Below are 24,418 nucleotides of genomic sequence, written 5' to 3'. Positions count from 1 at the left end.
TTTCCTTTTCAGTCTTGTCCTGTTTTTGGTCCTTTCTTACCATTTTGTGTATTTTTTTTAGTTCCTTTTCAGTCTGATCCTGTTTTGATTTCTTTCTTACCATTTTGTGAATTGTTTTAGTTGTATCACATACTTTCTTTTTCTAACCTTTTTTTTTTCCCGAAAATTACTACCTAATTAAAGAACATTCTGTTGACAGTAAAATACAAGTAGGTTTCAGGGAACTCTTGTTTAACATTTTTATTTTCTTTACAGTTTCAGGGAACTCGCACAGTTCGCTGCTTGCAGCGCTGGGTGTTCGTCGGTGCTCCTGGGTATACTGCAACTTATTAGAGAAGCAGGAAACAAACCAACACAAAAGCATCACAACCTATGTCTGACATTAGTTGCTTTGATCATAGCGATGATGATTACCATGTCGTTAGCAGCGCTCATCCACGTCATCCCATGGGAAGTACCCAAAATCATCTTCACTTTGACCAAATTTTTTATTATTGGAGTGGCTGTAGCCTGTTGCGTGTTATTGGCCCTTTTAGCATTTTAGGCGAGTTGTTCATTGCAGTATCTGTACTTTAATGCTTCCTTTCTATTATGACTTCAAAGATGGTGCGGTAGGTCATTTATTAGGCCGAATAAACGCTTCCTGTGCAAGAATAGGGAATTAAATATTAGAAAACTTCAGAGTCTAGAACTTCAGAATCAAATATCTAGTAATATTAATAAAGCTACAATTCTTGCTTCCTTTTTTTATTTCAGTTTATACTTTATTATTTGGTTTCATGAGTTCTTTATATAATCGAAACAGTGAGATAAACCTGGATCCCCTGCCAATTATTGATAAGCATTACTTGAAAAACATCTTGCGCTTTGCTGCGGGAAACAAGTAATCTGCATTTGCTTCTGCTACCTCTGCTTTCCTTGCTGCCTTTTCAGCTAGTAAAGGAGCTGCTTCAGCTTCTGCAACTGCTTTCACATCCATGGCAGCAGAAGGCTGTGGTCATCCTTCAATGGCAACTCTCAATCCCCTGCCAATGATTGATATAGAGTTTCTGTGAATATGTGATCAAATTCCACGGATATTCTAAGAAAGACTCCCGCACCTTTAAATCATAACGAAAAAAAAAAAATATCACATGACAGGTTAACCTAGAGATGCAGAATTTGCAACAAGAGACTAATGTCACACAGATGTTCTTACAGCCCGGAACCCAATACATCCATCTTTTGACTGCCAGAATATTGCACATATTACGAGCAATCCTAAAAATCAATTTTACTGTATACAAGAGCTATTTTGACCACAACATATGGATACTGATCTCCAATGAACTTATAATACCTTAATAGATGATCCCGTGACTGAAATTTTGACGGATAAAATTTAAGCAAGAAAGGCGATGAAAGCCTATCTATGTGTGTTTATAGCACAAAACTCTATTAAGAATTACATGTTGATAAGCATTCAAGAACAATACAATTTTGCAAAAGGGGTTGTTAAAACTTGTAAATACATGACTAATATGCAAACTGACCATGATGATTTTTGCGATGCAGATGGTATCTATCATTGGCAGGTAAAGATTGAGCACTTGAAGTACCTGCTTTGGTAACCAATTCCAATCACTATAAGAGTCTGATTAGTGGCCCAAACAACAGCCTGAAAAGAGAAAATGTAGCATTACAAAAAACAAACGCAGCATTAGAAAACAGCAGTGTGGATAGCAAAACTAAGTCAACAAAATTAAACAATTTCCCACGTTGGCTAAAAGATTATATCAATGGGTGTGTGTGTAATCTTTCATTCAATGTTGTTTATATATACATATATATACACCATAATAATGTGTACTAATTAGCTCGTACCACTACCATCTTCACACACTTGTGTAATTCGTCAATAGTAGCTCATGGACGAACGATCATTTCCATCTCCAGCAATTATATTTCAGCACTTCTACTAAAACGAACCATGCTGTATGTAGATACAGCCTTAACATTATTATATTTTACTATGTCTCTGATCCTTGTAGCAGCATCCCACCAGTGCAGCATACTGCATACATGGTTGATGCAAGCATGTAACCACTCAAGTTAGACAGAGCCCATTGAAGAACACATTCAGCAGCATTTTTCCTGAATCGTTGTCTCCATTGTATAGCCTGTTCTGCAACCACTGAACAATGCCCTCCTTGCACTTGCCTAGCTTTCAGTGCCTTGATAAACTTCAATGCAAGATCAAGTTTCCTAGACCGACTAGAAAAATCTACCAACCATGAGAAATGCTGTTGAGTTGGTTTGACTTCTTGGGTTTCAATCAACAGTTTATACAACCATCATCTATTAAGTTTTTCCCCACATTTACAAACGATGCAATGTATTAAGCAACATGCCTGGATTTTCAAGTAATCATATCCTATTAACCGCCTCAGTCGACAAAATGGTTATGTTATGTACAGATGTTAGTAAAGACATACTTGATTGTTTCACCAAAATGGTTATGTACAGATGTTAGTAAAGACATGATTGTTTCACCAAAATATCAGAAAAATAATGAACAACCTTGATGTCAATAGACTTTTGATCCGATGTCTATGTTTTTTATTTTTATTCGACGTCTGTTACAACAAATGTGTTCTTACTTCTTAAACGTATTATAAAAACCTTATATAATAGTTGACGTGCCTTTGTTGATGAGGCATGTGATAATAGTCGAATGGGCTTGGTAAATGAACACTTATGCTGTATATACATTTAATTTTGAATAATAGATGTATAAAAAGCAATATTTTCAAAACTGGACCACATATCGAACAGGTCTAGCGAGGGGTTCGAGGTTCAACTGGTCAGACCGGACCGGAAAAACCGGTCATTTATGTTTTACTATTATAAAAAATAAAACCTTAAAAATGTCTTTTAGACAATAAAAATATGAAACCAAAGTGTAGTAATACTAACGTCAAATATAATCATGGAGTGTTTCTGTGAAACGGTGTGTCCCATGTTCGATTCTCGGCGGTAGCACTCCATCTTTAATAATATCTATAGTGATGACTTGTACCAATGTAAAGGACCGGTTGGCCTTCCAGTTCACAGTTGAACCGGTCAGACCAGCCGGTCCGGTTTTTAAAACCATGATATAAAGTATGAGCCAGACTTCCTAAGTCGACCAAAAATAAGTAAAATTCATGATAGGTGGTTTGATTATCCTACTCTTAATTTAAAAAACAACATGCCAGACCTTTGCTTTGGAAGAAAGTATGGAAGCTGGTTGTGCAGCCAGATGCATTTGGTTCCTCTACTCCACAACAATCATTAAACTTGGCAGCGTAGGGCAGATCATCTGGTCCCAATTCATAGTACCTTCAAAAAGTGGAAATACATTGAAGATTTCTCCATTAACAATATGTTCTAAAACATTTATATGAAGTCATTGAATGTACCCAAAACACACACAGAGACACATGTAGATACTTATAAAATCCAATCGTTTACCCACAGCAAGAGAAATTTTGAATTTTTAAATAAACCCAAAGATACATTTACTTCATCTTATCAAAGTCAATTATATTACTTTTACATTCATGTGAAAATCCACTCTGATAAGTCGTCAATTCATAGTATTCACAAATGAAACCTTGTTGCAGACTTGCAGTCATCTTATACTTAAGCTACGGTACAAAGCCTCATCTAAAGTGCTAACAATTGCTAGTTTATTAATACATCTCGCAGTTAAAAAATACAGTAGTTAGAAGCTTGATTTGGAATCTAGATTGAAAGTCCTTGAGGATCAACAGATTGGTAATTTGGGTAACTTCTATAAATTGCAGAAAACATAGATACCATTGGTGATAATGGCTCGATAGTTTGGCAAACCACGAACTCACTACCATTCAAAAGTAGTGTTGTTGTGCGCCCCTATGAAGCTACATTACTATTGATCATGCTATTGGTTGAATACACCTAAAAAGGAGAGGACCCATGAATAAAGCTAAAATAACAAATACCATGCATTGTAAGTCTTGTTGTACTGAGCTAATGAAATCCTAGTTGCAGCCCTAGTGGATTAAGTCACACATTGTGACCAAACCATGTTAAATTTTTCGTGTTCTTTGTTTTTCTTGCTTATTACTTCTGCTGTGCAATTGTTCCTAACACATGATTGGAAGGGCTTAGCTAAAGTGCCCCTCACATGGCCAAGATCCTGAATAGTTATGTTATAAACTAGTAAGGTACTTGCCGCACGTTACACAACGTCATTGGAGTATTGTTCGTTTGACTAGTTTGTAAGCCCCAAAACTCCTTCCACAATTATCCCAGTAATCACAACCCAATATGTTGGATTGTACATCTTAACTTGCTTACCATTGCCAACCAACCCTATACTTCATAGAATACAGCATTCTTGACATGTAAGAAGTATAACTGTAACGTTTAAGTTTTAACGAAGTACCTATGCATTGATCTTTAAGAGATGACTTTCAAAGACAGGACTATAACATAGAATAACTTTTGGTGTCAAGATCTTACATTGACTGAAATATAAGTATATCTACAATATCTCCATGAACGTAACTTTCATACACATTGTCAGATGCATTACCTGAAACCGCACGAATCATGCAAGTAGGATCAGCAATAGAACATTGGGTTACAAAGTACATTATTACCTATACATACATGAGTTTTGGTTACGCAGTTAAAATGACTAGGCATCGATGAGTTTTGGTTACACTCCTAGAATTATTAAACAATAATATCAACAGCAGAGATTCATTCCAAACACAGTGCAGTAGCAATAACGGAAAAACGTGTTACCATGAGCAGCAACGTAATTCTCATTGACGTTTTGGACATATAGCATACATCAACATTTAGTGCCCCACCAGCCAGTTTGATACTATTAGTAAAAACCTACTAGAGATAGAATTATTCAGCATGCAAATATGGGTAAAAAATGTATTACTAACATAAATTTCATGTTAACTTTTTAGCATACAAAAAGACATTCGTTTAATGTTTGGGTACTTTGTTTGGCTAGAGCTATGCAAACAAACATCTGAAAAACTTTTAAGTCTTTATTTATGTTCCTTAAATTAAGTTAAATATAACTAACAAACATAATCAACCATGTTCATTTTCTTTAGTTTCATTTACAACCTTACCATTTTGTTTGATTTCAAAGAAGTCATGAACAGGTTGTACCTAGAGATGGAAAATTTCTAAAGCTAGCTGATTCCTTGACTAAAAGAAATGTGGGCATTACAATGCTTCCAACAGACCAAACGGATTAGGTCTCATACGAGAAAGGGAAATGAGTACAAGGTAACATATCATGAATCAGGGATTGAGAGTCATTATAGCACCTAAAGATATATGCCTCAAGCGGGCCTAAGAGAGGCAGAAACCCTCGAGAGGATACTCCTAGTATTTATGAAAAATAATGATATACCTAAAGTGAGACTATGAGAGGTAAAAAACCTTGTGGGACTCATCAGATGAGCTTGTGAGAGGAGACTCATAGTATCAACGACTAAGAATGATATACAAACACATACAGAAAGATACAAGAGCATAAATAAACGGATACAAGAAAGTTAATGGTCGCTCAGGCATGGACTTAGGCGAGAAACAGGACACACGATAATGGAGCTTATAATTTCACACCACTTAGTTGTTGCAAACTTAAGTTTGAAAAGGAGGGATGCCCGCCTAATTCTTACCTGCCATAGCAAACGCCGATGCACACACATTGATTATTGGGTGGTGCATGAAGATTACTAAGAGCATGGCTACACCTTTAGAGAGACAAGCACGTGTGTGATGCTAGTAATACTTAGAACCCTGCAAATAAACCAAAATGGAGAAGTAGAGGATTCATTTAAAGCAAGAAACCAATAGAGATTCTACGAATGTCGAAAACAAAACACGTAATGGTCCGAATCGGTGGTGAGACTGTCCCAAAGAAAGCTAAATATGGCTTTGCGAACAGCGAGAGCGCGCAAGGCCCTAGCTTGGCGATGAGGGTCCAAGCTAAAGGTGCTAAGAAACATACTCCGTTCAGGAAGATTCTATCAATTAAGGGTTGTCATACAACTACAGCAAAGGATATTGAAGAGCATAACAAAGAATATTGGAGAGCATTCCTTAGTGTTGGTGCATCTCCGTGTGACAACAACATTCTAGAAGATAGTCTTTAGACAATTTACTTGTAATAGCTTTTAAGTTAAACAGTGTTTAGTGGGTTGCAGTTAGATTCATCCAAATCTAGCAGATTGGCAGATTCGTATGAAGTTAGCGATTGGTTAGATCAACCAATCCACCCCCCATGGACTTGTTAAATTCATACCAACCAAGTTTAGTAAAATACTTCTCCATATGTCTACAATCGCGAAAAAACGTAGTTAAGAGTCATTTGTTTCAAGTGGTAATCGTCGATTTGGAAGCATTGTAATAAATCTTCTTCAAATCAATCAATCCAAGTATGTGAGAGGTGCTTTCATCTATCTCGCTATCTTTTCTTTGGTTGTTTAAGCGATGTAAGAAGTTGAACTTTTTGTAGTCTACTTTGACTAAATGTTTTTTTGTTAAAGCCTTCAGCATCTTGCTCAAGGCTTCTTTATTCTTTATTATTTGATAAAACTTTTGTACAAATATAGAAAAATGGTATATGAGTATGGTATTTAGATTTTAGACGGTTTCCTTCGGCATGCTAGTTCACCTGATGTCTTCGTGTGTAGATGTTTGCCTCGCTTTTAGGTGTATATGAACAGATATATTCAGCTACAAGTATTGCCACACTCCTAAGACATAAACTTATCTACTAGCTACAAGTATTGTCACAATCCTAGTAGATAAATTTAGCTATAAGCTCAAATATTTTCATATTCAAAAATACTAATGCTCTAATTCCCAGTTTCCCACAAGTAGGCAGTCAAACACACACCACATTCGTTAAAATAAAGCACACACATACACACATACATACATACATACATACATAAGGGACCTTAATTTGAGAACCCATTTTTTTGTAAGAACCTTGCAAACTCTTAAATTATGTATATTGGATCGCATCACATGCTTTTCTTTGTTCATTCAAATGTGAAACGTCATATGAGTTATATGTTGAAAACGAATGGATACAGTATGGCGTTGCCCTTATCCATTCCAAAGGGGTTGTCACCGAACGCGTATAGGAATTATATGGATTTGATGAGCGGCGATATAAGAGATGGTGGCGGTTGGAGGCGATACAATCATAGCCCGTAACTCTAAAGGCTCCGCTCTTAGGGATGGTTTTTTAGTGGTTCTCACCCTTGTTTTAGTTTTCACTTGATCACTTCACTATATTATATATATATATAGATGTATATATATATATATCTCTAAACAAGTACTTGTCTATACAAATATATATATATATATATATATATACACAGACATTGAATACATGTACACCACGTCCACCATAGCCACATAATAGTATACGGTATAATTAACAATTACATTAACGACATATACACAAAAACTACATGTTGCTCAAAAAGCTCAACAAGAACTCTAGTCAAGCCTTTATAAGGTCAAAAACTCAAAATCGACAAGATAAACAACTTTGGCTCATTTTTGATGATTAAAGATTACCACAAACGAAAACAATAATAAAAAACAACAAAAAAGCATAAGAATAATATGTTTTCTAAATAACAATGTAGCAAGTAAAAGACTTTTACCGGGGAAAAAAAAAAAGAGAACAGTTGAATTCTCATGGTAAAATATACCTGAGACACCAAACAATAATAAGAGTAATAACTATACACCTTAGATCGCAACCAAAGTTCACAAACTAATCATAATATTAACAACAATACAAGTGAGAAAACAAATACCTGAGATCGCAAACAATAATCCTGGTAAAATATACCTGAGATCCCAAACAATAATAAAAAATTATACACCTGAGATCGCAATAATAACAACGTACCTGAGATCACAAACTATAATAATAATAATAATAATAATAATAATAATAATAATAATAATAATAATGGTCCTGTTAGGAAAAGAAAAATACCTTAGATCGCAAACAATATTCATGGTGATACATCAGTTCAATCGGAATAGATTTTTTAATTAAGTTTGCCGACAATAAAATAGGGTTTCGTATGAAGACGATAAGAGAGAAAGAGAGGTTTTTTTTTTTTTTGAACGGCGGAGAGAGAGAGAGAGGTGGGTGAGAAAGTAAACGGGTTTACGTCATTGCAGTTTAACAAGTACTTGTATTTCGAGTCATTCACGTTTGAGTTAATTTCATTGCAACCCCCTATCGTTTACCCCATTATTATGTTTCGCCCCTGTAATCTTTTTTGTCATTACATTACCTTGAAGTCTTTTTTTTTTTTCATTAGCCGCCCCTCACTCTAAAAAATGTTAGTGTCATTTCGTTAAGCCCTCGTGTTTGTCGTAATTATATCTATACTCCTCTCTAAAATACCCTCACCTCGATTTCATTTATTTAGTTTTACCTATTCACATTTATATAAACATTTTACTTCTTTCATATCTATATACACATGTATCTATGTAAGTATATATATCTTCTTTAATAATCTTCTTCAAACCCAATCAATATACATATACATAAGGGGGAAGTGAAGGTGGTGCGGTAGGCACCTAAGTTGGGTGGAATCCCTTTCACATGCTAATTTTTTTAATATGGAAAAAATCATAGGGCCCATTATTTATGCATTATATATTTATTGATTAAAAGAGAGATTTCACCCAAGTTGTGTAATGGGTGGTGTTTTCTCACACCTTCACTTTTCCCTATACATAAATATACTGATATATCTATACACATCTTCAATTATCTTTTCCAAACACAATCAATATACATATATACACATATACATAGATGTATCTATATACACACTTTCAAAATTTAACTTTTATGTTTACTTTGTTTCTTTCCTCTACTCTTATCACCTCCATTCAATTTATGTGTTTCTTCCATGCTCATCTGCTATTGAGATTGTATGATATAGGCAAAAAAAAATATAAAGTGTTGTCTAGTGTGTATGTATGGGGCTGTGGTTGGTTAGTCAATATCAAGAAGTTAAATTTATAAAAATGAAATGAAGGCTTTGACTGTGAAACGGGGTCAAAACTAGTTCAAGTAGTTGATCATCTTACTCAATGAGTCTTTTATGGGGAGTTGGATACGGGGTTGATGGTGGTGTATATATTAAAGTAAAAGTGATACATATTAAAGTAAGGTTGGTTGTGTTGGGTTTTATAACTAATTATCACAACAAATCACAAAGAACGCAACGGAAGACAAGATCTATGTAGTTTAAATAATTAACCAAGGAATATAATTTGTACCTTATTATGGAGAGATTGAAGACAAAATAAGGTTTAACTTAACCTCTCTACGATTGCACACTCAACGGTGGAACGTATGTATGCTAGTACTTGATCACGAACCGAACAACCCTTTGTTTCTAGCTACTAATTTCGACCCAAGCAAAAACCAAAAACCCTTTTCTTCTTGTGGGGATCGAACGAACCAAGGGGAGAGAGAGAGAAGAGATTTTTAGGGTTTTAGAAAACCTAATTAATTGTGTGTAGAAAACAATTAACTTAGGCCTCTATTTATAGTGTTTAGGAAACTTAATGGCCAAGTTTAGGGTTTTGAAACCCCTAGGTCGACCTTATCCCCTCCTAGAACATTATAGAGGGTTTCCTAATTGTTTCCTAATTCCAACTCTTCTTCGTTAAGTCTGTTAGTTAAGTACCGTTAACTTTTAACTCTTTTAACGGATCTCCGTTAGTTTTTCGTGATCAAATTAATTAATAAATTACATTTAATATATTAATCAATTTATAGTTACATTCACGTTGAGGTGTGACCCCGTAGGCTTAAATACTTTTCAGACATACGTTCATTTTATGTGATCATATTCCAACAGGTTGTGTCAATGCCGGTCTTTGATGATTTTGCAAACCCCGGCATTAACTGATCGATCTTAGTTACAAACTTGTTGGCGAATGTACATGAAACACCATCCATTCCAAAATTCATACCAGCTGTACAATATTATATATCCAACATAAGCAGCAGATATAAAATAAGAAGTGCAGTAGTTTTTATTTCAATTAACTAAACTTAATCATCCATCTATAGAGCTAACATACTTTCTAGGCTTTGATCACCGATACATAAATTTCAATGTACAAGTAAAAACATTGTCTGTTCAAAAGAAGACGAAATAAAATAATTAGAAACATCGGAGATGGGTCTAATCTGTTTCTCAATTGCGTACGTGACTTACAATAGCATCTAGCTTCTTCATGAGATGAGACAGCCAATTTCGTGCTGCGCTATCAGTTGCTTTGCTCTTTTTATTAGCCGCGTCAATTGCTTTACTTCTTGTCATACCTGTAGATACCACCTGTGCTGAGACACTGAGAATACCATTGGCATCTATGCTAAACCGAACCTTGATGGCTTGTTGTCTTTCAGGGGCTGGCGGGACTCCATCAAGAGTGAATGAATCAAGTAAGATGTTATTTTCGGTTTTGATACTCTCACCCTGATATACTTTGATCAGCAAATATGCTTGCTTATCATAATCCATACTACACATCTGCTCCCTGGTGATAGGTATGGGCGTGTTTCTCGGGATCACGATACTCATATCTTGTTCATCTAAACTCATGCCACGTACGCTGGCCCAAATACCTAGAGAAAGAGGAGTTACATCTTCAAGTACCAGATTTTGCACAACTACATTGCGTGTACCACTCAACTTTTCCGCCAGCACTGCTGCCCCATAAGCCACAGCTTCATCGGCGTTAATGCTCTTGCAAAGCCGTTTCCCATCAAAGAATTCCATCAGCATATGTTGTATCTTTGGGATCCGTGTTGATCCACCAACGATGACTACATCATCAACATCATTCTTGTGTATATTTGCATCTTTCAAACAATTCTCCACATGTTCAATGCACTTCTCAAAGAACCTACCATTCAGCTTCTCAAATCTTGCCCTCGACATTTTCATTGAAAAATCAGTCCCTTCAAACAAAGAATCCACTTCAATTGATGTCTCAGTCGTCGATGACAGATCCCTCTTTGCTTTCTCGCAAGCAACTTTCAACCTTGTCATTGCTCTTGCGTTCTCACTTACATCCTTATTCACTTTATCCTTGAATTCTTGGGCACAATACTTGACCATCTCCCTGTCAAAATCCTCGCCACCTAAATGAGTGTCACCCCCAACAGCTTTAACACTAATGGTACCAGCCTTGCTAATATTAAGAAGTGACACGTCAAATGTTCCTCCTCCCATACGGGTCGGGTATACGGGTCGGGTATGCGAGTTTTAAACTAAAACCATCCCCAGACCCGGACCCGCAAAAAAAACTAATATCATCCCCATACCGCCCTTAGACCCGCGTACCCGGACCCGAACCCGTCCCAAAAATGTCGGGTTTCGGTTTTCCCCATCGGTGACACATATGTTTGTAAATTTTTGTTTGTAATTTGTTTGTCAATGTAGCATCTCTCAAATCCAAAACAATCTCTTCTTCTCAAATCTCGATCACAGACTTAGATCCAGCTCTCTCTTTCATCTCTCGTCGTTATCTCGCCGTCACCGTTGTTCACCATTGCCGGAAAAAATGGCAGCACCTCAACACAACTGTCGTCTCGCGATCTGTACGGAAAAATTGGTCTTTCAGTTCTGTTTGTTTCATCAACAGATCTGTAACTCTGTAAGTGTTTCAATTTCGTTCAATTTGTTGATTTTTAGTTTAATTTCGTGATTAATTTTGCTTTTAATTTTGTGTTTATTGGTTTGATTTTATTAATTTTGGATCTGTACGTGTTTCTCTCTTTATGTGTATATACAATATATATGTGTAGCTGGTAGGTTTTTGTATACAATATATGTATATAATATGTATATATGCAAGTCGTTTCGTTTCAAAAATAAAATTGTAAGCTCAACTAATCAAAATGATTTGTGTATTGCTATTAAAAAAACACGGTAACAAACCACTATGAATAGCAACGGGTGTTTATATCATGCAGGTTGATAAATTAAAATTACTATCGGAATCCCTTCTTAGCTCAGCATCTAAAACCGAAAAGCGCATATTTGTTTATATCATCTCTTTCTCTTTGTATTTAGTTATGTGTGTCATATATCTCATCTATACAAATTTCTTTGGGTTTGGTTTCATTATGTCTTTAAACCTGTAAATACATCTACTTTGATTGTGTTTTCAGACAGCAGAAAGAAGAAGCCGGCTTCTATATCTGGTCATGTACGAATTATATGAAATTAGTGTCGTCTAGATCGTGAACTGATGCGAGATTACAGATTGATTGATTCACGATAACTTATCCGATATGTTTTGAGATATCGGCAGCTTTACTCCTACGTATTGCATAACTGTATCGGGTAATCTCTATATCTATATTCTTTATTTTGCTTGTAACTTGAGCTAAAGATTAGTGCCTTCATTGTGTGCACCTTTTTTGAGTTGGGAGTACGTTAATGTACTTGGCTTTTCTTAATTATCTTTTGGTTATGATATGGTTTATGATGAACCGATGATGCATTTCATTTGCAAGTATCACTAGAAGATGAAACAATGCTAAAATATTGCCATAGCGCTCAGTAAAGATTAAGTGTTTGTGTTTCAGTACGTGATGCCATACCTTTTTTTTTCCGGTGTTAATCGTCTTAAAATGTTCATAGAGAATTGGTGACAACCTATTGATACATGCTTTGTGGATGTGTCCATGCTTAGTGGTGGACTGTTGCCTACTTTGTGTTTTTCTAGAGGTTTTAATATTGTTTCCCATTTTGACCTGTCCATTCAAACTCTAACCAATATTGTTCTGTACCGACCAAACTTGCCCATTTTGGCACCTCTATATGTGGGTGTATTCATATGGGATTTTACAGGACTATGACTTTCTATAATATAGTGTAATACGAAAATACGTTAATCAACAATTGTTGTGTTTAATCTCTGAGATTATCACAAGCAGTACATGGAGGAGCATTCATTTTTGAGTAATATAATGATGAATCTTCGTTCCACCTGGAAGTATGTATTCAATTATGTTGTTTTAAAGTTGTTTTATTATATCTGTATGTATATTCTATATTATATTTAGGGCTTTCCAATTGAGACAAGCTACCAATCCAATGGCAATTTCAGACAAGCTGCCAATTCAACGGCAAGCTTTCCATCAGGGTAAGCACATTGCTATCGTCGCCAAGAAATTCAAGGGAAGCCCGTGATGTGCATCTAACTCACTGAAACAATGTCAAGCTAGATACAATTAGGTTACCTTTTACTAACTTGTGGTTGTATGAAACACACTGTTTTGATATATATGAAATTCACTCTTTTGCTATTCGTTTATTTATTTGTATTATTAGATTAACTGTTATTTAATGTGTAAATATTATTAATTTTATAAAAGAAAAAATTTTTTAAAAAATTTTTGAACACGCAAAAAAGGTGTTATAAAATAGTGTCATAAAAGCGTGTCATAAATTCATGACGCGCGAAATACGTGTCATAAAGCTTTATGACGAGTCGATTTATGACACCAAAAAGCGTGTCATCTGACCCCTTTTATGACACGCAATTGGTGTCATTAAAAGCATTTTTTCTAGTAGTGTATTGCAATTTAATAACCTATAATGGAATTTACAGAAGGTGTCAAGGTGACATACAAACACAGTTGTGTAACTCCTCATCAAGGGCTTTTTCAAGCAATCCACATATTCCATTCTATTTACATAGTTTGATCGTAATTTATAATAGTAGGTACACACTGTGATTACATGTTACATTACCCCGGCTGTCTAAAACTAACATATCATATTATGATAGCTTTTTCTTCATGAGATGAATCAGCCTATTTACTGCTGCGCTAGCAATTGCTTTGCTTCTTTTCTTACCTGTGGATACCACCTGTGCTGACACATTGAGAATACCATTGGCATCTATGCTAAAGCAAACCTTGATGGCTTGTTTTCCTGCAGGACTTGGTGGGATTCCATCAAGAGTGAATTTGTCAAGGAAGATGTTATTTTCGGTTTTTTTGCTCTCACCCTGATATACTTTGATTTTCATACATGTTTGGTTATCATGATTTGTAACATACATGTGATCCCTGGTGACAGGTATGGGTGTGTTTCTGGGGATCACGACACTCATATCTTGTACATCTAAACTCATGCCACCTACGCTGGCCCAAATACCTAGAGAAAGAGGAGTCACATCTTCAAGTACCAGATTTTGCACAACTACATTGCGTGAACCACTCAACTTTTCCGCCAGCACTGCTGCCCCATAAGCCACAGCTTCATCGGCGTTAATGCTCTTGCAAAGCCGTTTCCCATCAAAGAATTCTATCAGCATCTGTTGTACCTTTGGGATCCTTGTTGATCCACCAACGATGACTACGTCATCAACATCATTCTTGTGTATATTTGCATCTCTCAAACAATTCTCCACATGTTCAATGCACTTCTCAAAGAACCTACCATTCAGCTTCTCAAATCTTGCCCGCGACATTTTCTTTGAAAAATCAGTTCCTTCAAACAGAGAATCCACTTCAATTGATGTCTCAGTCGTTGACGACAAATCCCTCTTCGCTTTCTCGCATGCAACTTTCAACCTCATCATTGCTCTTGCGTTCTCACTTACATCCTTATTCACTTTATCCTTGAATTCTTGGGCACAATACTTGACCATCTCCCTGTCAAAATCCTCACCGCCTAAATGAGTGTCACCCCCAACAGCTTTAACACTAATGGTACCAGCCTTGCTGATATTGAGAAGTGACACGTCAAATGTTCCTCCTCCCATATCAAAGACGAAAACATTTTTGTCTTTGGGGCAGTACAAATCTGCACTCTTGTCTAAGCCATAGGCAATTGCCGCTGATGTTGGCTCACTAATCAAACGCATGACATTAAGACCCGCAAGGGCACCGGCGTCTTTGGTTGCCTGTCGTTGCTTGTCACTAAAGTATGCAGGCACAGTTATAACCGCGTCTGTAACTTTTTTTCCGAGGTAGGCTTCAGCAGCCTCTTTCAGATTCTTCAGAATCATGGAAGATATTTCTTCGGGTGAATAAGATCTGTTTTCATGTGAATCGTGTTCAAATACAATCATTGGCTTCCGTTCATTCCCTTCGGTTACCTTGAAAGGCCATGACTTAATGTCCTCCTGAACTCTAATATCGCGAAATCTGTTCCCCATTAAACGTTTCACATCTGAAAAATTAGAAAAGAACAAAATTAGTTCATATATCGATTCAATATATGCTATATATAAAGAATACCTAAAGATGATATATATGGTTTTAATTATCTTGTACAAGAAATATATATCTAAAAAAATTGTACATATATAAAGATCAAAGATCAAATTAAAGAACTCACCAAAAAGGGTGTTGTTAGGGTTCCTGGTGATCTGATTTTTTGCGGACTCGCCAACCAAGAGTCGAGTGCCGTCCCAAGCAACGCACGAGGGGGTAATCTTGTTTCCTTGTTCGTTAGGAATGATCTCAACACGGTTGTGCTCATGAAACCATGCTGCCACACACGAGTACGTGGTACCAAGATCGATACCAATCGCAGTCGTCGTTTCTGCTCCTCTTGGTTTAGACATCTTGAAACCTAATTATTGATTGTAGTAAAAGAAAAGGAATTAATTAGAACTATCAATTACAATTACGATGGAGTATCAAACATCTAATTTAAAACAATCTGTCTCTGCTTAACATAATTAAACATACGAAACATACTAGATTAGTGATATTAATATATATTACCTTCGATTTGACCGCAAACACCTACAAAGCAGCTATGATATCCGTACTCTTTAATTTGCGTACGTACTACAATTATCTGTTAACCAAAACTAATTTGTAAACGGGGCCTAGCTCGAACTCGAAGGTTGTATATATAAATAGTCGAATTATGTTGGAATCCTAATCAAACTCTACTTTGGTATTGAGTTTATTTTATCATATACACGTACAATACAACATAGCCCCTAAAGAAATTGAATTTGTTATTTGTAGCTACACAAATATTTATACCACATAAATGTATCACATACATATTTTAGTAACTTCTAAAGTGCATTCAAAAAGTTATCCTATCCGATAAACTTATTAAAAATATGTGGTATAAATATCATTTTTCTTATACTTATCTTAAATTTATATCATTTATAAACTATTTATCCATTGATAATTATATTTGATGTACAAAATTTACCCCCTATTTTTAATTAGCCATGATTGCTACGCTTTGAATTACCAAATCAACCCCGAACATTTTTCGTTCTCCAAAACAATGTTTTAAATACCATTGTGGTATTTGGTACTGGTATCACCAACCGATATTATTGATTTGGTTAATTTTGTTTATTTCTTTATATAAATATACACTAAACGTGTTATAGTTCAACAAAAATAGTCATAATATAATTGAAATTCACTCAAAAATAGTCATAAATATACACTAAACGTGTTATAGTGCACAAGCTAGCAGCTTTCCGTATTCTTTACTTTACGTACTTTATTTATTATTATTAATCAAAATCAACCGAAACTATATTAAAAGTAGGGCCTAGATAAAGGATGTATATATAGTCGAATTTTGTTCGAATCCAAGTCCAACTAGCTCGACTTCAATTCGTATATGAATCTTATAATACATGTACAACACAGCCCCTAAATAAATTGAATATCCACATTTATAATATAGACTTCCTTTTATCTTTATCATGATTTTTATCTTTATCTCTATATTAATTAAATAGGTAATTCGTATAATATGAGAGATAAACATAATTAGTAATAATAAAAAAATATATATTTAAATATGATGATATAAATATTAAAAAAATGTTTTGTACTAAATATGGTTATAATACAAGATAAATGAAATTTGGTAACCTTAACTTTAAGGTCAAAAATAATGGGTGAAATAAAAGTGACCTCAAGTTTAAGGTCAAACTGACTATAGATGTACAAAGAGTTGTCTTATGATTTACGAGTATCTCTCATGGTTAAATGTAAAAAGCATAGATAAAACTAATTAAATTAAACTCTATGAGATGTATGGTTAAAAAGTTATAATATATTTAGCATATATAAATGTAATATTTTTGTTAATTAGACCATCATAAATGCTCCATGACGTTCTTTGAAATTTTAAATCTTATTAATATTGGACAACTTAAAGGAATCTAATAGAACCAATGAATTACTTTCGTGCTAAAAAAATGACTTCTTAACTAACAAGATTAAACTCGCACGTTGTGTATTGCTGACTAAAAGCGTAATTTAAAGGTAACAAATAAATACATTTTTATTCATGATTTATGATAATATAAATAATTAGTTAGATTACAACTGATGCAAACAATAAAATTATAATTTATGATTATATGATATATATCAAATATGTTAAAATATGACTAATGAAACGTAAATATTTATAAATCATATGCAAAGATGACACCTAAAATACATAATTTTTTTAGTTATATATAAAGAATTAAATTTAAATAATTACTAAAATTTAATATATCTTTAGGATAAATTTAAAAGAACTAATATGATAGCATTAATTTGATTCAAAATGATATAGGTTTGCAACCGACTTATAATATACTAATTTATTGATTCAATATTTGTGCAACTTATTATATATTAATTTTGTAGGTTTATGATATGATGCAGCGACTTCACGTGAATAACAAATAACAGAAGAAGTTACTTTTAATAATTATAATGATGATTAGGATTAATGATTAGGAATAATTTAAATGACATGGATAAACATATAACACCTTAAAATTAGGAAATTAATGAAAAAATGACAACTCATAAAAAATCCTACATGACATGTTCTTATAAATATCAACTAAGCAAAAATATATCCTCTCTTAGTTATATAGAGAGATTTGATTAAATCATTAATTGAATAATTTAATAATAATAATAATAATAATAATAATAATAATAATAATAATAATAATAATAAAGTGATTTTTGATTTCTAACAAAGTGATGTTTTACTACTACTACTACTACTAATAATAATAATAATAATAATAATAATAAAAAAGAGTTACACACTCTGAAAATCAAATATGGAACCATCAAATCGTATAAAAATCTTGAATTACATACATTGTGATAGTTATCAATTTTCTTCATGCGTATCAAAATGGTAAGTTTGTTATATTGATTCATTTATAAATGTCAACTAAAAAATACTAACTTTTTTTTATAAGTGAATTTTACCTCAAACGCGTATGATGTGTGCTAATCGCACAACGAAGGTCGCGCACTAGGCGGATCTTAAATAGTCTTTCTCACCATATCACCTCCCTAATTGGAAAATACCATCGAGTAGAACCATCAAGGCTCGAACTTGATACCTTAAAGTAAACTCTCACGGGGCCCCGCATAAAAGATTTAGAGAAACATTCTTGGTTTACTAAAAAATACTATCTGGATATGAAATAAATATTAATACGTAATTATAACTTATATAATATAATATAATCTATTATAATATAAAATTTTAATACAACAACAACAGGACCCAATTCCTGCGCGGGGTATGGGGGAGGTGAGCTGTAGACAGTCTTACCTCTACACAGAGGTAGAGAGACTGCTTCCATAAGGACCTCCGGCCATCAGAAGTAAAAGTTGGCAAGAGTGAGGTGTTTAGATACCATACATGTCGGTCGAGAAGATAATAAGAGAAAATACCTGTCTGCTGAGTCTGGCTACCTTGGAGGGTAGCAAATATGCGATCTGCCCAAGGCTTAGCACAAGTTCGATAATACATATACAATAGGGACCATATTGAACATATTAAACAGCATACAAGACAAGATATATACATAGAACATAACTCCTAGTCCTACGACCTCCTAACTAACTTACTCCTAGTCCTTTCACATAAAACTCCAAACCACTAAATTAAACGTAGACACCTAGTCCTCGGTCATGTCCTCCGATAGACAAAGCAATTTTTTGGGGCATCAGACACTAGAGTAACCTCCCTTCTCGATTTTGGCCTATCGAGACTGAAGACCAGTTTCAAAACACCTATTACTTTTAATGGATTTAAACTTCACGACTTTTAAGGATATTATTTCAAAAACTTAACCCAACCCAACAACCAAACAGATTGTTAATAGGGTGTGGTCTTTGACAACAATCTAGGCAAAAATAGTGTATTACTACAAGTTTGAAATGAAACATAAGTTTGGCAGTTAGATATAGTATTCTGGTGACTTCTTAATGAAACATAAGTTTGGCAGTTAGATATAGTATTCTGGTGACTTCTTGGAATAAAAAAGAAGAATAAAAAGAAACTGAAGAGTTGAAGAAGACAAAGAACATGAAAAATAAATTTACTCAATATAAACTAGTTAGGTAAATATTTTTGAACGTAAACAAGTTTATTCATTACACTACTTTGGTAGAAAACTCGACAAAGAACATGAAAAATAAATTTAATCAATATAAACTAGTTTGATAAATATTTTTGAAATTATATATTTTTTTTGAAATTTAACTTTTATTCAGAACCGCCTACACCACCAACAAGTGATGAGGCTCCCCGAAAACTATACAATTACAAGAGCTTAAATTTACACCAATCATCCCACGTAATAGAACGGGATTTGCTTCTATTTCTATACCACAAAAAACCTAAGTTTTTAATATCTTGAAAAATCTTCTCGATACTAATCCTTCCATTAGCGAACCTTTTATCATTTCGAGCCAACCATAAGCACCAACAAGTGATAAATACCGCACCTTGTATTCCCCGAGCCAATCTTTTCTCCACTTTAGCATGGGAATGAACCGCGAACAAATCCAAAACCGAAAACAAATAAATTGGTTGCACATTACACCAGGTAGAAACCTTCTGCCACACTTCCATCGCCACCTCACAAGAGCAAAAAAGGTGATTAACACTTTCCTCTTCTTTCTCACAGAGAGCACACAGGGTAGAGTTGAAACGACAACCACGATCCTTAAGGGCAAGCATAGTCGGGATACAATCTAAACCCACCCTCCACATGAAGATATTGCATTTTTTTGGCACCCATTTTGACCAAGAAAACACAAAACGATTGCTATAGTCTCTATCGACTCCAAGAAACTCTTTGACTCCTTTAACACTAAAGATCTTGTCTTTACCTTCCATCCTGTTCCACGTATCTTTTCTGCTAGATAATGATTTCCCTTCTAATAATCGGCCAAGAGCGACACTGCCATCATCAGGCCTGAAATCCAGGGCCCCAATGCTAGAATTTCCCCCGAACGTCTTAAACTTGTTTGTCAGAGAATCGAATTTCTCGTACACCCAACACTTTTTATCTTTTTCCTTTTTAAATAAAACCAGGAACACGACTTTCAAAGGTTCATTGCAGACCCATGGGTCGAGCCAAAATCTTATACTTTTACCATCTTTACAATTGCCCCTAATCAAAGAACTAAGATTGAGTCCAGAAACACTAACCTTGGTGATCGTTTTGACAATAGACTTCCACACGCCCGTTATAGCTTTGTTAACAGGAAGGGATTCCCAACACTTCTTAGTATCATGAATTGCGCTGATAACTTTCCTCCACAACCCCAGCTGATCCGTTTTGAACCGCCACAGCCACTTGAAAAGTAATGCCAAATTGCAATCTTTGATTCTACTTAGGCCCAGCCCCCCTTTTTCCACAGGAGACGTGACCCTCTCCCATGCAACTCAATGAATCTTGTTTCTGTCTTCAGCTAAACCCCATAGGAACCGTCTACTAATCTTTTCCAACTCCTCCACAACCTTAATCAGAGCTTTAAACAAGGACAGATAATAGGTTGGGAGACTTTCCAAAACTGCTTTTATCAATGTAACCCTCCCACCAATGGATAAGCAAGATGCTTTCCAGCATGAAAGTCTCCTTTGGAATATCTCGAAAATAAAGTCCCAATTTTTTATTCTTTTCATGTTCGCCCCTATCTGGATTACCAAGTGAATAAATGGAAAGGACCCTTTCTTACAAAATACAATCTCCGCCATTCTTCTGATTTCATTCTCTTCTACCCTGACCCCGTAAAGTTGAGATTTCCTCATATTGATTCTCAGACCAGAACAGATATGGAAACACCGCGGGATCCTGGCTAAATTCTGCACATTTTTGTCTGACTACTCTCCCATGAAAATACAATCATCCGCGTAGAACAGGTGAGAAATAATGGGACCTTGATTGGGAAGGGTGATTCCCTTAAAATCTCCATTATTCGAGGCCATCTTCATCATACAAGACAAACCCTGTGTAACAATAAGAAAAAGAAAAGGTGATAAAGGATCTCCTTGTCGCATTCCTTTGGTGCAATTAAACTCGAAGGTCAGAGAACCGTTAACCAGCACTGCCGATCTGGCAGAAGATAAAATCCCCAAAATCCAGTCACACCACATCCGAGGAAAGCCCATTTGACCCATAATGTCAATTAGAAAGTTCCAATTGACATTATCATATGCTTTGTTAAAATCCACCTTGAATAACACGACCTTTTTCTTCTCTTTTCTGGCCCAGTAAATAGTTTCATTGAGAATTAGTGGTCCATCAAAAATAAGACGGTCTCTGAGGAAAGCTGTCTGATTGTTGTCTATAAGCGGGCCGACCACACACTTCAATCTATTTGCCAAAACCTTTAGAAATCACTTTACTTATTACTCCAACCAAGGTGATCGGTCGATAGTCATTAAGACTAACCGGGTCCTTAACCTTAGGGATCAAAGTAATGAAGGACGCACCGCACCCCTGACTGATCTTCCCACTCTGATGAAAATTCCTCAAGATATCAACAAAATCATCTACAAAAAAATCCCAAAACCGTTTAATTAATTTAAAGCTAAATCCATCCGGTCCCGGTGCCTTCTCATCCTCACACTCGAACACCGCTTTCTTAATTTCATCAGTCGCAAAATTGGAGACTAGATTTTCAGCATCCCAATCTGAAACCCTTGAGTCGAAAGAACACTCCAACTTGGGTCTCACCTTCCAGTCTTCATCAAACTTCTTCCTGAAAAAAATTAAAGACTTGTTTTTTTACCAACTTGGGCTTAGATACCCAAACTCCATCTACCTCAAGGCCTTGAATTGTGTTGGAAATTTTTCTGTTATTTATAAGCCCATGGAAGGACCTCGTATTATCATCACCATCCGCAGCCCATTTACATCTGGCCCTTTGCTTCAAGTCTTTACTCTTCCTATCTTCAATATCAGCTATCTTTCTCTTACATTCCCATCTAATCCACGCTTCCTCTTCGGTAATATCAGCCTCTTCTAGTTGCATATCAAGTTCCATGACTTCTTTTTTACACATCTCGAGTTCCTCTCCTTCTTTACTGAAATGCTCATCTCTCCAAACCTTTAAATGTTCCCGAACCCATCTAAACTTTCTCATCAGTTTCACATCAAGGGGCCCATCGAAAGAGAAAGATTCTAGTGCCTTAGTAATCACCTCAATACAGTCCTGTTTTTCCAACCAAGAGTTGAACAATCTAAACGGTTTTGGGCCAAAATTCAAATCCAACATCGACAGAAGTATTGGATTATGGTCCGAGTACTGTCTCTGTAAGGATCTAAAACATGCCATTGGCCACTTGTCAATCACACTTCTACTAACCAGACATCTATCAATCTTACTTAATTTCTTTCCCCTATCGTATTCTTTCAAGTATGTAAACTTGCTCCCCTTCATCTCATATTGGTGTAAGTCCGCTCCCACAATAAAATTGTTGAAAACCCTCGCATTATTTCTATTAAAATTGGAACCTTTCCGTTCATCTTCATATCTAACCGAGTTAAAATCTCCAATCAGGATCCAAGAGCCTTGATGAGATTCCATCATTTGTTTAAGAGTATCTCAAAGAAGCTTTTTGTCATTGCTTCCTTGAGAAGCGTAAACATTTGCAATAAAAATCAAATCATCCACCCCTTTAATATGTCCTTTAGTTATCAAATAATTCCTATTTTTCCAAGAATCGATTTTTTTGAAAATACCCGGGTCCCAAATACTGACCAAACCCCCCGACCTACCAATCGGCTCAACCACTTCCATATCCATCAACGTGTTCCCCCAAAATTTTCTGACCACATCATTAGTAATACCCCCTGTTTGTGTTTCTTGCAACGCTAAGAGCGAAACTTTCTCTCTAATCTTTAAGCTTTTAACCCACTTACCCTTCTCATTCCCCCCTATACCCCTACAATATTGAAATTATATCTAAGTTTATTCATTACACTACTTTGGTAGAAAACTCCTTTTTTGCAAATTTGCTATATTATTAAACATAATATTAGATTACTAAATATTATATGTACGTGAATGCAATGACCAAATGTCTATATTAACTAAAGATCTTATAAAATATTTATGTCATATAATTAATGAGCTTTCAAGTCTATATTAACTAAAGATCTTATGAAATATTTATGTCATATAATTAATGAGCTTTCAAATGTTGTTTATTAAATGTATCGAACAATTTCATTTTAAAACTGAAATGCATTTGAAACATGTTTTTAAAAGTAGTACTCCTATTTGGTTAATTTATGACATCCTTGTTTTGCTTAGAAAGATACCAATTAACCTGATGTTTGGTTTCATTGGTTTCAAAAACTTATGTACGTAACACATGAAAAGTAACCTTTTAGGGCATTGTCAGAAGTCGAACCGGCGTGGGCGCACCCGCAAAAGGGGGTGTTTGACTTTTGTTACTTATATCCGCTTCTGCCTTCAAAAACAACTGTTCCAATATGGTTGTTCTTTGGATTAATATGTGAGGTCCGTTTTGGTGCAACATAATATTTATGGCATGCATATCACTCTATGGGATTAAAAGATTTTGAGTCATGTTGTTAGTACCATTGGGATCCATATATATACTTATATAGGATAGGAATATAAGGTTGTCGGGTATTTAAGCTTAGGTGTGGAACACTCACATATTGTTTTTTTAATCCATAAAAATCAGGGGCCCATGCATTTATTCATTAAACAAGAAATAATAAAATATTAGTATGCGAGGGGTTCCACACTTAAGCTTAGATGCCGGACAACCCACTTCTCCCATATATATATTACGATTAACGAATATAGTGCATTGCTTAAACGTGTGGAAAAAATACTAGCACGAAAGAATTTGCTAGAGTATTGGTTAATTTAGTTTTGCTGAGGAGATTCCCATGGTTTTGCTAAAGTGTAAATTATGAAAATAGTTAGAAGTATCATATTGGAAATAATTGAATTCTTCCTAAGAGCACCCGTAATGGGTTA

General features: G+C 35.1%; 2 protein-coding genes and 1 long non-coding RNA gene across 9 annotated transcripts; all 3 read right to left on the bottom strand.

Annotated features, from left to right (window-relative positions):
* Positions 1-166: 166 nt before the first annotated feature.
* LOC122605442 lies at positions 167-8,190 on the bottom strand. 7 transcript variants are annotated; one of them, XR_006324608.1, is made up of 8 exons: positions 7,887-7,903; positions 5,721-5,841; positions 4,528-4,600; positions 3,239-3,360; positions 1,864-2,263; positions 1,533-1,657; positions 816-1,025; positions 167-643 (listed from the first exon to the last, which is right to left on the bottom strand). It is a non-coding gene; the product is annotated as an uncharacterized LOC122605442 (long non-coding RNA). The 7 variants fall into 7 exon arrangements; XR_006324609.1 differs by having other exon boundaries at positions 1,864-2,253; XR_006324610.1 differs by lacking the exons at positions 4,528-4,600; positions 5,721-5,841 and adding an exon at positions 8,072-8,190 and having other exon boundaries at positions 7,887-7,921.
* A 2,120-nt stretch (positions 8,191-10,310) lies between these two features.
* Positions 10,311-11,351, bottom strand: LOC122604130 (heat shock cognate 70 kDa protein-like). The gene has a single exon (XM_043777030.1). It carries the CDS (start codon positions 11,349-11,351, stop codon positions 10,311-10,313), a length of 1,041 nt encoding a protein of 346 aa, XP_043632965.1.
* A 2,560-nt stretch (positions 11,352-13,911) lies between these two features.
* Positions 13,912-15,708, bottom strand: LOC122604129 (heat shock cognate 70 kDa protein-like). The gene is made up of 2 exons (XM_043777029.1): positions 15,480-15,708; positions 13,912-15,311 (listed from the first exon to the last, which is right to left on the bottom strand). The coding sequence occupies exons 1-2, from the start codon at positions 15,706-15,708 to the stop codon at positions 13,912-13,914; spliced, it is 1,629 nt and encodes a 542-aa protein (XP_043632964.1).
* Between the last annotated feature and the right edge of the window lie 8,710 nt (positions 15,709-24,418).

This window comes from Erigeron canadensis, chromosome 6, assembly GCF_010389155.1.
Source record: "Erigeron canadensis isolate Cc75 chromosome 6, C_canadensis_v1, whole genome shotgun sequence".
Taxonomy (NCBI): Eukaryota; Viridiplantae; Streptophyta; class Magnoliopsida; order Asterales; family Asteraceae; genus Erigeron; species Erigeron canadensis.
Note: the sequence above shows the minus strand (reverse complement) of the source record. Positions and strands in the feature narration are given on the sequence as shown.